General features: G+C 43.9%; 1 protein-coding gene, 2 non-coding genes and 1 pseudogene across 9 annotated transcripts in view; 2 read left to right on the top strand and 2 right to left on the bottom strand.

Moving 5' to 3' along the window:
- ABHD6 (abhydrolase domain containing 6, acylglycerol lipase) overlaps positions 1–14,891 on the top strand; it is a 114,690-nt gene that overhangs the window by 93,430 nt on the left and 6,369 nt on the right. For all 7 annotated transcript variants that reach the window (XM_060161474.1, XM_060161473.1, XM_060161475.1 and 4 more), the window contains 5 exons: positions 4,369–4,525; positions 6,414–6,527; positions 7,823–7,955; positions 11,471–11,628; positions 14,792–14,846. In XM_060161474.1, coding sequence (XP_060017457.1) covers positions 4,369–4,525; positions 6,414–6,527; positions 7,823–7,955; positions 11,471–11,628; positions 14,792–14,846 — 617 coding nt within the window. The remainder of the gene's footprint in view (positions 1–4,368; positions 4,526–6,413; positions 6,528–7,822; positions 7,956–11,470; positions 11,629–14,791; positions 14,847–14,891) is intronic.
- Positions 2,703–3,616, top strand: LOC132527349 (nucleolar protein 56-like; annotated as a pseudogene).
- LOC132528352 (U6 spliceosomal RNA) lies at positions 8,599–8,702 on the bottom strand. The gene has a single exon (XR_009543222.1). It is a non-coding gene; the product is annotated as a U6 spliceosomal RNA (small nuclear RNA).
- Positions 9,421–9,525, bottom strand: LOC132528340 (U6 spliceosomal RNA). The gene has a single exon (XR_009543211.1). It is a non-coding gene; the product is annotated as a U6 spliceosomal RNA (small nuclear RNA).

The raw sequence follows: 14,891 nt of genomic DNA, 5'->3' as shown, positions 1-14,891 counted from the left end.
TGGATGAACTTGAAAACACGCTAAGTGAAATACGCCAGACACAAAAGGCCACATATTGAACGAACCCATTCATGGGAAATGTCTAGAATAAGCAAAGCCATAGAGACTTGAAGTAAACTGGTGGTTGCCAGGAGCTGCAGAGGAGAATGGTGAGTGAGTGCTCATGGGTATGGATTTCTTTCTTTTTCTATTTTAATTGTGGTAAAATATACACAATATAAAATTTACCTTTTTTACTATTTCTAAGTATATAGTTCAGTTGGGTTTCTTTTTTTTTTTTTTTTTTTTTTTTGAGATTGAAGCAGTGCAAGCTTTATTCAATGGCCAGAGAATGGAGAAGTGGGAACTTAGTTTACAGCTGTCAACTTAGTTTACAACTATTACCTTAATGGTGAGAAGGATTTGCTTTTCTGGGGATATAGTTGTTTTACAATGTTGTGTTAATTTCTACTGTATACAGTGAAGTGAAGTAGAGTACCCTATGCTCTACAGCAGGTTCTCATTAGTTATCTATTTTATACATATTAGTGTATATATGTCAATCCCAATCTCCTAATTCATCCCACCCCACCCCCCTTTCCCCGCTTGGTGTCCATATGTTTGTTCTCTACATCTGTCTCTATTTCTGCAGTCAGGTTTCTTTTTGATAAAAATGTTCCAGGATTAGTGGTGATGGTTGCACAACTTTGTGAATATACTAAAAACACCTCAGTCGTACCATTTAAAAGGGTGAATTTTATGGTATATAAATTATATCTCAATAAAAAGAAATGTATATTCAACATCCTTGTCCTTAGGGAAATGCAAATGAAAACCACAGCGATATACTACACACACATTAGGATGGCTATTATTAAAAAAATGGAAAATAGCAAGTGTTGGTGAGGATGTAGAGAAACTGGAACCCTTGTGCTTTGCTGGTAGAAATGTAAAGTGGTATAACTACTGTGGAAAAGTTTAGTGGTTCCTTAAAAAGTTAAACACAGAATTACTATGTGATCCAACAATTGTACTTCTATACCCCAAAGAATTGAAAGCAAGGACTCAAACAGATACTTATATACCAATGTACATAGCAGCATTACGCACAATTGCCAAAAAAATGGAAACAATCCAAATATCCATCAATAGATGAATGATAAACAAAATGTGGTATATACATACAATGGGATGTTATTCAGCCTTAAAAAGGAATATAGTTCTGATGTAGGGTACAACATGGATGAACCTTGAAAACATTATGCTAAGTGAAATAAGCCAGACACCAAAGAACAAATGATTCCACTTATATGGCTATAATATTTGTCACAAAATTTTCCACAGTTTTCCCTGGAATTTTGGCAAATGATATATTTGAAGGACAGAATCTTTTTTATATAATAATAAAACTACCATTTATTGAATATTTCCCGTGTGTTGGGCATTGAACCAGAATTTGTAATGGATTATTTCTTTTAATCTTAACCATATATATCCTTAGTAGAATGCAACATTTTCCCATACTATAGATAAGGAAATTGAGTTTCACGATCATATAGCCAGTAAATGAATGAGCTGGGATATGAATGAGTGAACAAATTCATGTTACCGTATCATATTTGATATCATGAAATATGTATGTTTTGTCATAAGAAGAGCTGTTAAGCTAGCCAGTTTTATTGTATCTTTAATGTTTTCAATAGGCAATATATTCATTGAAAAAGTACTAAAAAAAGCATGGTAAGTCTGCCTCCCACCACTGTTCCCTCTCCACCTACTTCTCACAGTATTTCCCACCTCCGCTCCAGATACTCATTTTAATAGTACCTTGTATATGCTCCCATGCATTTTGTATGCAGGTATGAGTAAATATGAATATATATCCTCATCTCCCTCTCCCTTTATTTTACACAAAGGGTTAAAGTTGGTCCATTTAGGCTATTTGCTATTGTAAGATTTGGCTACCTCTTTGGTGCAAAGTATACCACAAAGTGAATCTCTGATTGAATTAATTATCTTTCATCTTGTAGAGATTCTTCATGCAGAGAGTTCAATTTGTTTAGATGGTAATTTCATATTGAAATCAGTTTCAGGCCAAACTCCAGCACTGCCAAGTCTTATGTAACCAACAGAAGCTGAGCTTTCAACCAGCTGCCATATGTTGTAAGGAATAAAACCAGAGGACTGATGAGATAATTCTTATGAAACAAGTTCTCACTGTCAGAGTCTCTAGGAAAAATATATCTGGAGTGGAAGGCAGGGGAGGGCGTATGACCTTTTATCAAGCTTATCCACCATAGTGGAAATTATGTCTGTACAAAATCAAATGTTTGTTACCATAAATTCTGCATCACAATTAAAATCCAAACAGTTTTTTTTTTTTTAAACAGTCAACTCAATCAAAATCCAATACTTGAGAATGAATAGCTTCTTTGAAACCACACTAACACTTAAATATGGTTAAGACTCTGATGGCCAGTCCTTGTGTCTGAGTGATTCCTTGGGCCCAGCAAAGGGACCACGTTTCCAGAGCCCTGAAGACAAGGGATAACACCCCAAAATATGGTCTGATTTTCCACTCCACGTTCATTGGCCAGGCAGCTGCTAAGAACAAAGGCTGCATCTCCCAATACCTGGCCAACAAATGCAGTATATCCTCATAAATTGATTGCTTCTCTGAGGTGCCCTCAAGTGTATTTGTGGAGAAGCTTCAAGAACAAGTCAAGGAGCAGCTGTCCTTCTATGAGACTGGAGAGATTCCATGAAAGAATCTGGATGTCATGAAGGAGGCAATGGTTCAGGCAGAGGAAGCCACCGCTGAGATTACTAGGAAGCTGGAGAAACAGAAGAAACGCTTCAAGAAGGAAAAGAACAGCTGGCTGCAGTTCCCTTGCATCTTCAGAAAACAGCGTCAGTGCTCAGGGGGAGTGCAAGCAGACAAGTGCAAGACCCAAAAAGAAGAAAGTGAAAGCCCCAGGAGGCTTCTCAGGAGAATGGCACGGAAGATTCGTCGGTCTCTTTCTCCAAACCCAAGAAAAAGAAATCTTTTTCCAAGGAGGAGCTAGTTAGTAGTGATCCTGAAGAGACAGCCGGCAGTGGAAATCTTCCCAAGAGGAAGAAATCTTTCCCCAAAGAGGAACCAGTTAGTGACCCTGAGGAGTCAGGAAACAAGAGTGTCCCAAAGAAAAAGAGGAAATTCTCCAAGGAGGAGCTGTAAGCTGTGGACCGGAGGAGGCTGCTGGCAGCAAGAGCAGCAGTTCCAAGGAATGAAAAAGTTCCAAAAGCTCCCCCAGGAAGATTAGAATGGACCTTTCCCTGGTGGGGCGTAACCTGCAGGGATACTTCCCATCCCATCTCCTGTATCCCAATAAAAACAATTTCACAAGAATAGATAAATAAATAAGGTTAAGACTCAAATGCAGAAATTTCGTTGGTTGAAAGGCTAATTAAACTTCCAGCTTGCTCAAATAGAATTACAAATAGGCCAAGTAGTGTTTTTCACAGCAGTCACTGGAATCACCCACACTGGACAGCTGTGAGGTATGTTGAGTCCTGAGACAATAAGGAATCCAGGCATCCATCAGACAGCCTCCTGTTGTCCTTTCTTGCCATCCAGAGATTTGTGGATGTGGAATGACACCACCGCCAGCAAGTGCAGCCTTGATGAGTCCGATTCTTCATCTCCATGCGTAGCGAGTTGTAGGTGACAAGAGGTAACACACTTTACCTTTAAGTCTTCTGATGCATTTCCTTCCAATTAAAGTACCTCTGCAGTGAGGTCCTCTAGGACTCCAGGGCGACTGCCTTGTACGCAGAGCCACTGACGCCTGCACGTCCACAGCTGCTCGTCCCAGATTTCAGGTGTCAATGAACATGGCCCACCAGGAACTGCAAGCTGGCTGTCTTCGAGGGGAAACCACCTTTGTCTTGGCATTTCTGGAGTCCTTCCCAGCCTTACTACCAGCCGTTTCCAATTCTGTGAAGCTCAAAGAAGCAAGGCAGAGAAAGGGCTCAAGTCAGACACCCAGTGAGGTCCCATTGCCTGCTCCTTCTTTGCACTGCAGTTCAAAACTGCTAGAAATTCATGTTAACAAAGGGTTATTATGTGTCATGCTTCTTAAGAAAACACCCCCTTTTCCCTTTCTAATAGACTGCTTAGTAACATATATACATGTTACTTACAGAATATTCATGTAAGGTGCTTTCTGGAATGGTTTGGCTCAGTGCTCCTTGAGGGTGAAGCTCTGGGGGCTCCAGAGACATGCGTGGAGGACGAGGGCTGGGAAAAGCGTTGGTCTTACTTCAAAGTGAGACTATACAGAGTCCCCTGCCCGAGGCTGCTTCTCTGGAGCTCAACGACTTTGACTTGCCTGTATTTTCTGTCCCCAGGTACTGGCGGAGGGCACTGGGCATGCAGGTGCGCTATGTGCGCCACGAAGACTATCAGTTCTGTTACTCCTTCCGCGGCAGGCCTGGGAACAAGCCTTCCATCCTCATGCTCCACGGATTCTCTGCCCATAAGGACATGTGGCTTAGCGTGGTCAAGGTGCAGTCCTAGAGCCTTCTCTCTTCAGAGGGTGTCACTCAGTCAAGAAGAGGTTTCCACTTGGACACGATGTCATCAGCAGGGGTAGAAAGCAAGGGGAACCCAGAACTGTGGCTCAAATCATCCTAAAATTAATGCAGTATATTATTCAGATCCTTTTATCAGACAAAATTTACTGAATTGAATGTTATTTGTAAAATCTGTGCCTTAAAAATCATTTCACCGTATGAGTATTTCTTAGGGAAGATTCCTGACGCTCAGCTTCATCTCAGGCCTGTCATGACTATCAAGATCCAGCTTTTAAAAACTCAGTTGTTTGTTTTTGTTTTGTTTTGTTTATTTTTATTTTTTTCACTTGTTTTTTTTATACTCCAAGATTCTCCTCTTCCTTCCCCTCTTCCTCCCTTTTCTGTTTCTCCTTCTCCCCTCCCCATCTCCTTCCGTCTTCCTTCTATTTCTGCTTTTTCTTTTCCTTAGCCCTTTAGAGAAACAGTCTTGATCTGGCAGTTTTCTGGGATAGTTTTCCAAATCACACCCTTTCTGTCCTGGTTTACTTGGGTGTGGCAACTTGCTTTACTGGTAAGAATGAACAGCTGGTGAAGATGGGGGCTGGGAGAGGTCTTGGGAGGGAAGCACCCCAGGCTCCCACCTCAAGCAGGACCATACCCGAATGACCCCAAGTATGCTTCACACCAGGAGGAAAAGGCTCATACATCCTCTACTTCCTTATGTTCTTTTTTTTTTTTTGGCGGTACGCGGGCCTCTCACTGCTGTGGCCTCTCCCGTTGCGGAGCACAGGCTCCGGATGCGCAGGCTCAGCGACCATGGCTCACGGGCCCAGCCGCTCCGCAGCATGTGGGATCCTCCCGGACCGGGACATGAACCCGTGTCCCCTGCATCGGCAGGTGGACTCCCAACCACTGCGCCACCAGGGAAGCCCCTTCCTTATGTTCTTATTTCCAAATTTCACTATGAGGACAGTCATCCTCATGCCTTAATGAACCTCTCACTTGCTGTCTCCATCTTTCATATAACTGGATATTTGTTTATTGATAGCTGATGTTTCTCAGATTCCTGGTTAAATGTGGCACATATTTAAATGGAAGAAGGTGTTTAGGATAAAAATACCCTAGGAATTAGGGCTTCCCTGGTGGCGCAGTGGTTGAGAGTCCGCCTGCCGATGCAGGGGACACGGGTTCGTGCCCCTGTCCAGGAAGATCCCACATGCCGCGGAGCGGCTGGGCCCGTGAGCCATGGCCGCTGAGCCTGCGTGTCCGGAGCCTGTGCTCCGCAGTGGGAGAGGCCACAACAGTGAGAGGCCCGCGTACCGCAAAAAAAAAAAAAAAAAAAAAAAAAAAATACCCTAGGAATTAGACCTAATGCAGGAAAAAAAAAAAGTTGAAACCAGAATTAGGACGATCAGACATAGTTCTTAGGAAAAGCATTGCTCCTGTGGGCTCTGGAGCTGGACAGGACTCTGGGAGAGCAGAGCTATCTCTTATAGTCCCAAGTCAGTGGCTGCGTGACTAGAGTTAAGCGTGGAAGGGGTGAGGGAAAGGAGAAGGATGTAGTACCTGCCAGCTGGTGTCAAGAAAGAGCAAAGGACGCAGGCCTGCTACCCTGACCTTTGTCCCCCTTTTCCAGTCATTCCCCCGAGTCCCCTTCCATTTCTGTATTAGATTTGGGGGGTTCCTGCTCCCTAGAAGGCTACTGGCAATGTTTATTCACATCAGATGTTACTAGGGTAAGATACTGGGTGGTCCAGGTTCATAACCTCCCAGGGAGTGGCTGTCCAGGTCACTTGGTAAGTAGGGGTAGCCTCCCCAGAAAAATGGGCAGACATGTTCTACACCGCACGTACTGACAGTCTGTGCCTGTGTATCCTCAGTTCCTTCCAAAGAACCTACACTTGGTCTGCGTGGACATGCCAGGACATGAGGGCACCACCCGCTCCTCCCTGGATGATCTGTCCATAGATGGGCAAGTCAAGAGGATACACCAGGTAAGCAGGAGGCTCCACCAAAGATTGCCCAGGTGGGTCTTGCCCACTATTGCATGCCCGAGTCTGAAGAGCAGGCAAGGGAGTTCCGTTCTGACTCAACCATTCTCCAATGCATCCTGTCTGCAAGTACAAAATGGCAGCAGCCCAGTGGTGTCCTTGGTCAGCTGTGGAGGACCAGGGCTTATTGCAGGCTGTTCTCCTCTAAGCCTATTGCAGTTGTTTCTAAGGAAATGCCATCTGGGCGTTTTCTCAGCTCTTCAGAAAGGGAGTTTAGAATTCCTCAAGACCACTTCATTTTTTAGAGTCTATTTTTCTGCTTACCAGCTCCATGATGACAATGACAGCATGTCTGCCTACTTGTAGAGGATGGGGAGGGTGCTCTTTGCATTTTGTTCTAATTTAGTATCTATCTTCAGCCCCCTCTGACTGGGCTTTCAGGGTCTTGGGGCTCATGAACTATTTCAAAATTTAGTGGTTCATAAGCTTCAAATTGACATATTTTCCCCAGTTGAGGATATTTATTTAATGCCTGCCCCTCTCCCCCCATTGAACTGTGTATTCTGTTGAGGTCAGGAACCTTGTTTCTTTGACTCTTTGCTGTATCCTAAGCAGCTGACCATAGTTCCTTGTACATAATAGACATCCAATAAATATTTTTTAGGTGAATGGGCAGATGGGTGGATAGTTGGTTGAATGGTTGGATAGATGGAAAGTTGGATGGATGGTTGGATGAATGGTTGGATGGTTGAATAGACGGACGGGTGGATCGTTATCTGAATGGATGGTTGGATGGATGGGAAGGCCTGTAAATTAGGGCAACAGTCAGCAGACTGTGGCCCGTGGACTCTGTTTGGCCTACCACCGAGTTTTGTAAGGTAAGTTTTACTGGGACTGAGCCACACTCACTCGTTAACATGTTGTCTTTAGCTACTTTTGTGCTCTGACAGGAGAGTTGAATAGCTGCAACAGAGGTCATGTGGCCCACACAAATTTTCCCAAGAAAATATTTACTCTCGGAACCTTTATTTTAAAAGTTTGCTGACTGATGAATTAGGAGAATCCTTGTTGATTTTATACTTACAAATGACCCTTCAGTAACCTGTGTCAGGTAAAGAGAAGTACATGCATGTAACAGGGCTCATCTGGATAATAGATCCAGTAGATTCCAGATTCCCTTTCATCAACAGTCCTTTTCACTTGTCCCCATAGGAAGTACAGAGGTTTTCTACTCTGTAATCACCATTGTCATTGTCCACAGCTGTATAACCAAGCCTCTTTCTCATTTCCCTTCCTAGTTTGTAGAATGCCTCAAGTTGAACAAAAAACCCTTCCACCTGATAGGCACCTCCATGGGCGGCCACGTGGCTGGGGTGTATGCTGCTCACTACCCATCAGATGTCTGCAGCCTGTCTCTTGTGTGCCCTGCTGGTGAGTTACGAGGCTGAAATAACCCTATGAGTGACTTGAGCACAGCGGGGTCTGAATCTCTGAAGACATAAATGGCAATGTCTGCTCTGACTGTTTTTTTTTGTGTGTGGTACGCGGGCCTCTCACTGTTGTGGCCTCTCCTGCTGTGGAGCACAGGCTCTGGACGCACAGGCCCAGCGGCCATGGCTCACGGGCCCAGCCGCTCCGCGGCATGTGGGATCCTCCCGGACCGGGACACGAACCCGTGTCCCCTGCATCGGCAGGCGGACTCTCAACCACTGCGCCACCAGGGAAGCCCTGACTGTTTTTTTAGAATCATCTTTTTGACGATATTTTAGAGATACTAATCAGATTGCTTCAGTGATAAATACAATAGTTGTATAACCATAATCATAACCATATTGAGGGTTTTTTTTATTTTAACATCTTTATTAGAGTATAATTGCTTTACAATGGTGTGTCAGTTTCTGCTTTATAACAAAGTGAGTCAGTTATACATATACATATGTGCCCGTATCTCTTCCCTCTTGCATCTCCCTCCCTCCCACCCTCCCTATCCCACCCCTCTAGGTGGTCACAAAGCACCAAGCTGATCTCCCTGTGCTATGCGGCTGCTTCCCACTAGCTATCTATTTTACATTTGAAAAATATGGAACGCTTCACGAATTTGCATGTCGTCCTTGAGCAGGGGCCTTGCTAATCTCTGTATTGTTCCAATTTTAGTATATGTGCTGCTGAAGCGAGTGCTTGAGTTTTAAAATACAGAGCCAGCCTTGTTCCACAGTTTGAGGGGGTTAATGTAAATGTGTATAGTACTTTACAACATTTAAATACGTTGAAATATAATGATAATATTAACACCCAACATTGATTGAATTCTTATGAGCTAAGAATTTATATGGATTTATATGGATTTAATTCTTGCCTTAACCTTATGAGGTGAAGGTACTATTATCGTGCCTCTTCCTTTTTTTGCTGAAAACTCAGAGATCTTTATTCATTGTAAGATTTTTTTTAATTAATTAATTTATTTTTGGCTGTGTTGGGTCTTCATTACTGCACGCGGGCTTTCTCTAGCTGTGGCGAGCGGGGGCTACTCTTCCTTGCGGTGTGTGGGCTTTTCATTGCTGTGTCTTCTCTTGTTGTGGAGCACAGGCTCTAGGCACGGGGGCTTAGTAGTTGTGGCTCCCAGGCTCTAGAGCACAGGCTCAGTAGTTGTGGCGCACAGGCTTAGTTGCTCCACGGCATGTGGGATCTTCCCAGACCAGGGCTCGAACCCGTGTCCCCTGCATTGACAGGTGGATTTTTAACCACTGCGCCACCAGGGAAGTCCCACAAGATTTTTTTTGTTTTAATCAACAAACTTTAGTTTCTCTGTTCTTACAGGTATTCATGTCAACTTGAGCTGTAACATGTCCCCTGAAATTATGATCTGAAGTTGGATTTTTTTTTTTATTTTCATTTTTAAAATATGGTACTTCATGAATTTGCATGTCATCCTTGCACAGGGGCTATGCTAATCTTCTCTGTATTGTTCCAATTTTAGTATATATGCCCCTGAAGCGAGCACTAAAGTTAGATTTAAAATTTTTTTAATATATATAAGCCTTCAAACTTGGATTTACAGTGTGTTAGTGAGAAAAATCTTAATTCTTCTCTCTTCTTCCTTCACTTGCTCCCCTCCCCACCCCCGGTACTTTATTGGAGTGTGGTTTACACATAGTAAATTGTTCAGATTTTTAGTGTATATCTCAGTGACTTTTTACATATGTAATTCTTATCCAGATCAGTATGCCCATTTTATAGGTGGGAACATAGAAGTAATTACGTTAGTGCTGGAGCCAGGATAGGGACTGACCCTAGGCTGTCTCACTCCAGAGCCCAAGCTGTGGTTTTGGGGGGAAGTCCTTTCACATTCACTACCTCTTTTATATATGACTCATACTCATTACCTCCTTTACCCGGTAGAATCCAGCCATGAATTGAACTTGTACACCTTCCACTGAAACATAACTGAATTTACCTTTGAAATCTTTTACTTACTCTGAAAGTTCAGTTTTCAGGTCTGTTAAGCTCATTGAAATCAAAGGCAAGCTCCCAAAGGGTTTTCTCTTCTCCTTTTCCCAAGCACTGTGTCTGAAATCATTTAGTCTTATAAAGTTTGAGAATTGGAGGAATAGCCCCTCTGGAAGGTTATTTAGATTTTAAATCACTTACGGAAGGTCAGATCTTAAATCACTTACGGAAGGTCTTTTTTGAGTTTCTGTTCATTTGCTCAGAGAAAGAGTTTTATACCAGAGTTTCCGTTAGAAGTTTAGAATTACATTTGTTTGTATACGAAAATGAAAAGATATGCTTTTTTTACTTTGAAATAATTTTACATTTACAGAAATGTTGCAAAGATAGTGCAGAGAGGCCCACATGCCCTTCACCCAGTTCTCCCCTTAATAGCTCATGAACCTCAGTAAATTTGTCACAGCTAGGAAACCAACACTGGTTCCTTACTGTTAACTAAACTCCAGACCCTCTTTGGATTTCATTAGTTTTTCTGCAAATGTCCTTTTTCTGTTCCAGGATCCAATTCAGGGTATACCATATGACATTTCGTTTAGGATTATTTTTAAAGCAGAAGGAAATAGATCATGTAATCTGCCCATGGCATCATGAGAGCCACACGATACTCATGTTAGATTTAGAGGAGTTGCTGAACATAGGAGTTTTATAAAGTGTGGATTTCTGTGGCACAGTATGGATGCCACTGCCTCTCTTGCAAAGCTCTAGCTCTTCAGCTAAGTTAAACACCTAGAAATTTGCTCAGTGTTGGAAATGAAATTAGTTTTACCCTCCTGTGTACGTCAGCTCGTGTGAACTCTTGGTGTCGTGCTTCAGGTGATAGAAAATAACGGTCAATCTGAGAGCTGTTCCAGCTCAGGATCGCCTAATGCTCCCCTGGAGGAGGAGGGGCTATGTGGGGGACAGCTCACACGGGCACTCATTCTCGCTGTGTTTATGGATTGACCCCAAATAAGAGATTATTAAGTGGGTCCAGGCAGACGGAAGGAGTAGTCAGTTGCTCCAGTCATGCATTTCACCAGGTCTCCTCTCAACCATACAGATGTGAAAGGGGCTCAGGCAAGCTGGCTTAGTCTAGACTGGTGCTCCTTCAACTCTATCCCACGTATGAATCCCCTGGCAACTTTAGTGAGACTCTGATTTAAGAGACTTAGGGAAAAGGCTGAGATGCTGCATTTCTTATGGGCTCCCAGTACTGCTGGTCCATGGACCACAGTTTGAGTAACGAGCCCCTCAAATATTCTGAAGAATTTTTTTCTATGTTTCTCAGAGTGTGGTTCTGACTTTGAGCAAGGATGTCGGTACCAATGACAAAGAAATCTACTGGTGAAAAACACCAGGAATATATTAGTTCTGGGCTGATACTGGAAGTTCTCTATATAAAATGGGGTTTGGTAAGAAGGTAGATATATTGCCAAGCTGTTTTGGTTTGAATCCCACAGGTCTGCAGTACTCAACTGATAATCAATTTGTACAACGGCTCAAAGAACTGCAGGAGTCGGCCGCCGTAGAGAAGATTCCCTTGATCCCATCCACTCCAGAAGAGATGAGTGAAATGCTCCAGCTCTGCTCCTATGTCCGCTTCAGGGTGCCCCAGCAGGTAACGTGGTCTCAGCAGCAGTGTGCCTGCCCTCTGTCCAGGGCTCAGGTCGCCAGTACCTGCTTTCTCCTTGCGTTCCTGCCTTGTACTCATCTGTTCATTCATTCAACAAGTATCTGTATCATGCCCACGATGTATCCGGCACTGTGCTTGAGCATCGTGGGGAGTAAATAAGTCAGAGAATGTCCCTGGGCAGATGCAGGCCAGTGGGGGAGGCAGACAATTAACAAGAAGACAAATAATTACAAATTGTAATAAGTATTATAGAGGAAAAGAAGATGGTGCAGTGATTGAAAACAGGGGAGGCCAGAGAAGCTTTGATAAGCCTCTGTGAGACAGCAGCATCGGCAGCGATGGATAAAACACAGTCAATTCAAGATGCTGGAAGGAGGCCAGGGTGACTGGAGCCCAGAGGGTGAGGGAAAGGATGGGTTGAGAAAAGGTTGGAAAGGGATTCTGGGGCTGAATCAGAGATTCTCATTTTTTAAAAAATCTCAGGACCCCTTTACACTCATAAGAATTATTGAGAACCCCAACGAGCATTTGTTTATTAGAAGTTATAACTATTGATATTTACCATATTAGAAATTAAAACTCAGAAAAACTTAAAACACAAGGATACACAGCACTTATTTCATTAGCCTTCAGAATGATGACATTATCCCTCATTATGTAGGCTCTGAACATCAGTATGCTTTAGCGAGAATAAAAGTGAAAAAGACAAGTGACATTTAGTGTTATTATGAAAATAGTTTGACGTCTTGGACTCCCAAGAACCACTTTGAGAACCACTGGGCTAGATCATATAGGACCTTATAGGTTATGGGAAGGAGACTGGAGTTTTTCTAAGTACCATAAGAGAAACACTGAAGAATTGTAGGTGAGCACAGACAGAAGCAGAGAAACCCATTAGGGTGCTGTTGTGGCTTGGAGATGAGGGTGGTGTAGACTGGGGTGGTAGCAGTGGAGACAAGACCGGAGAAGCTTTGGAAGGAAGAAGACAGGACTTAACTGGCAAATTGGAATGAAGGATGAGGGAAGGTGAGGAGTCCCAGGTGACTTCCTGGTACTTCAGTTGGGTAAAGGTAGTGTTTTCTGAGTAAGAGAAGGAGACGGATGGTGGGCTTGAGCGATAAGCTAAGAGCTCCATTTTGGATGTTTGAAGTTCAAGTTCCCTGTGAGACCATCAAGTGCAGGTGTCAAGTAGACAGTTGGCTATACAGGTGGAGCTGAGGAAAGTCTGGGCTGGAGTTGTACAGTTAAAGCCATCAGCCAATGATGATATTAAAGGTCTTGGGTTTAAATGAGGTTGTGTGGGGAAAACCAAGAGAGTCTGAGGCTGAGACCTCACAACAGCAAATTATCTCACTCTGTTGCAGGAACTGGACCCTGCCTCAGGGTGGGGTGGGTCCTCCTAGGAGTTGAGAGAATGGGCTCTATTTAGAAGTTGTGAACATGACTCATGCATGGGTGTGGCCCATCTCTGAGGAAGCACCCAGAATCAGATTTCTGCGGTATGTTCTATCCATGAAATCCTCTTTTCAGTCGTGACATTGCACTGATCCACTCTCCACTTATCTCTTTCCAGATTAGAGTGGCCAAACAGGGTTTTAGAAATTTCCATGTTTTGAGTTGTCAGGGATGTGAAAACACTGGGAGAAAATAAATGCAGGTCCCAGAGTCTTTTCTGGAGCACCCGAGCACTCAGCCCATTGCGTCACATTGTGTTATGGTCGTCTGTTTGCTTGTTTGTGTCTTCCATTCTTACCTCTGTAAGAGCAAGGACTCTGTCTTTGGCTGTTCTTGCATGAGGTAGCTCCTAGGTATAGATTCGATGGATCAATGGATGGGAGGAAGCCAGGATAATGCAGGGATGGAGAATGGATGTGTAGGAAGATACAGGATAGATGGATGCATGAACTGATGTATGTGCATGCCTCGATGATTTAGGGATGGTGAAAATACCTGGATGGTTGCATGCTTGGTTGGATGGATGGGAAAATGTCTGGAGACAGCAGGGATGGAGGGTGGATGGATTGGTGGATGCAGGATAGATGGATACATGGGTAGACATATGCATATATGATTCAGAGGTGCAGGATGGATAGGTGATGGAGGATGGATGGGCAGATGCAGGATAAGTGGACACATGGATAGACGTGTGCATGTCTGAGTCAGAGATGCAGGATGGATGGGTAGTTGGGTAGGTGGAGGATGGATGGATGGAAGATGGATAGATGCATGAGTGCAGGATAGATAGTAGAACAAAGAAAATGTCTGATGCTCAGCACTGTGTGTTGGACAGCTTGCCATTGGTCTCACCTCTGGGCTTCCACTTCCCGAGTAGTCAGATTCTGTCATGCTCCAGCACTTTAGTCCAGAGCAGTTACGGCAGGATCTTCCCACTTCAGTCAGTGCACAGGACTCCTGAGAGTGCAGTTAAGGGGTTCAGACCATTCCCAGGGAGATGAGAGGAGTGATGGCTGCTAATGTGAGCCCTGGACACTACCTCAAGAACCCTGAGGCGGGGGAAGAGGCGGGCCGTGTTCCTTCTGGCCACAGTACCTCTCTGGGCCCATCTCGCAGGTCCCGGAGGCCTGTCCTGTCCACCTGTGCTGCTGCCTCACAGCCCGCGGCAGGGAGGGCCAGGGCAGTGTCACACAATGAGCACAGGACACTGGAAGCCTTCCCACAATTTCTGCAATAGTTTATTTCTTCATTGTTTGAGAGGCCCTTCATCCCCAATGGTTTAATGTTTTTTAAATAGACCTGTTTTGCATTGGGTATTACTGAATAATTAGTTGATATTATTTCCATCCTGATTGTGTCTCAGGCTAAGCGGAGATTTTCTCAAAGGTAAAGCAGCTATCAGGCCATCTCGGGTGTATTTTACATGCCGCAGGGGACCTTTGGCTTCACAGTATTACCAAAGTTCCTTTCTAATGAGAAAGAAAAAAGCCTCTTATGAACCTGACTCCCCGTTACATTGCATGATAGTACATCATGGGAATTTGGAGGACCAGGCCCTACACACCTTGACAATACCCTAAACTGCTGGAACCCTAAACTGCTGGACTTCTTTTCCTTCGTTGTCCCAGACCCATGTGAGGCCTGAGGATAGGAATCTTCCCTTGCCTTCTGACTTTGGGTTATTTATCTTCAGATCCTGCAAGGCCTTGTCGACGTCCGCATCCCTCATAACAATTTCTACCGAAAACGTAAGTAGCCCTGCGTTAAGCTCTGAGCTTGTGTGACAAGTCAAG

This window comes from Lagenorhynchus albirostris, chromosome 10 (assembly GCF_949774975.1).
Source record: "Lagenorhynchus albirostris chromosome 10, mLagAlb1.1, whole genome shotgun sequence".
NCBI classification, from domain to species: Eukaryota; Metazoa; Chordata; class Mammalia; order Artiodactyla; family Delphinidae; genus Lagenorhynchus; species Lagenorhynchus albirostris.
Note: the sequence above shows the minus strand (reverse complement) of the source record. Positions and strands in the feature narration are given on the sequence as shown.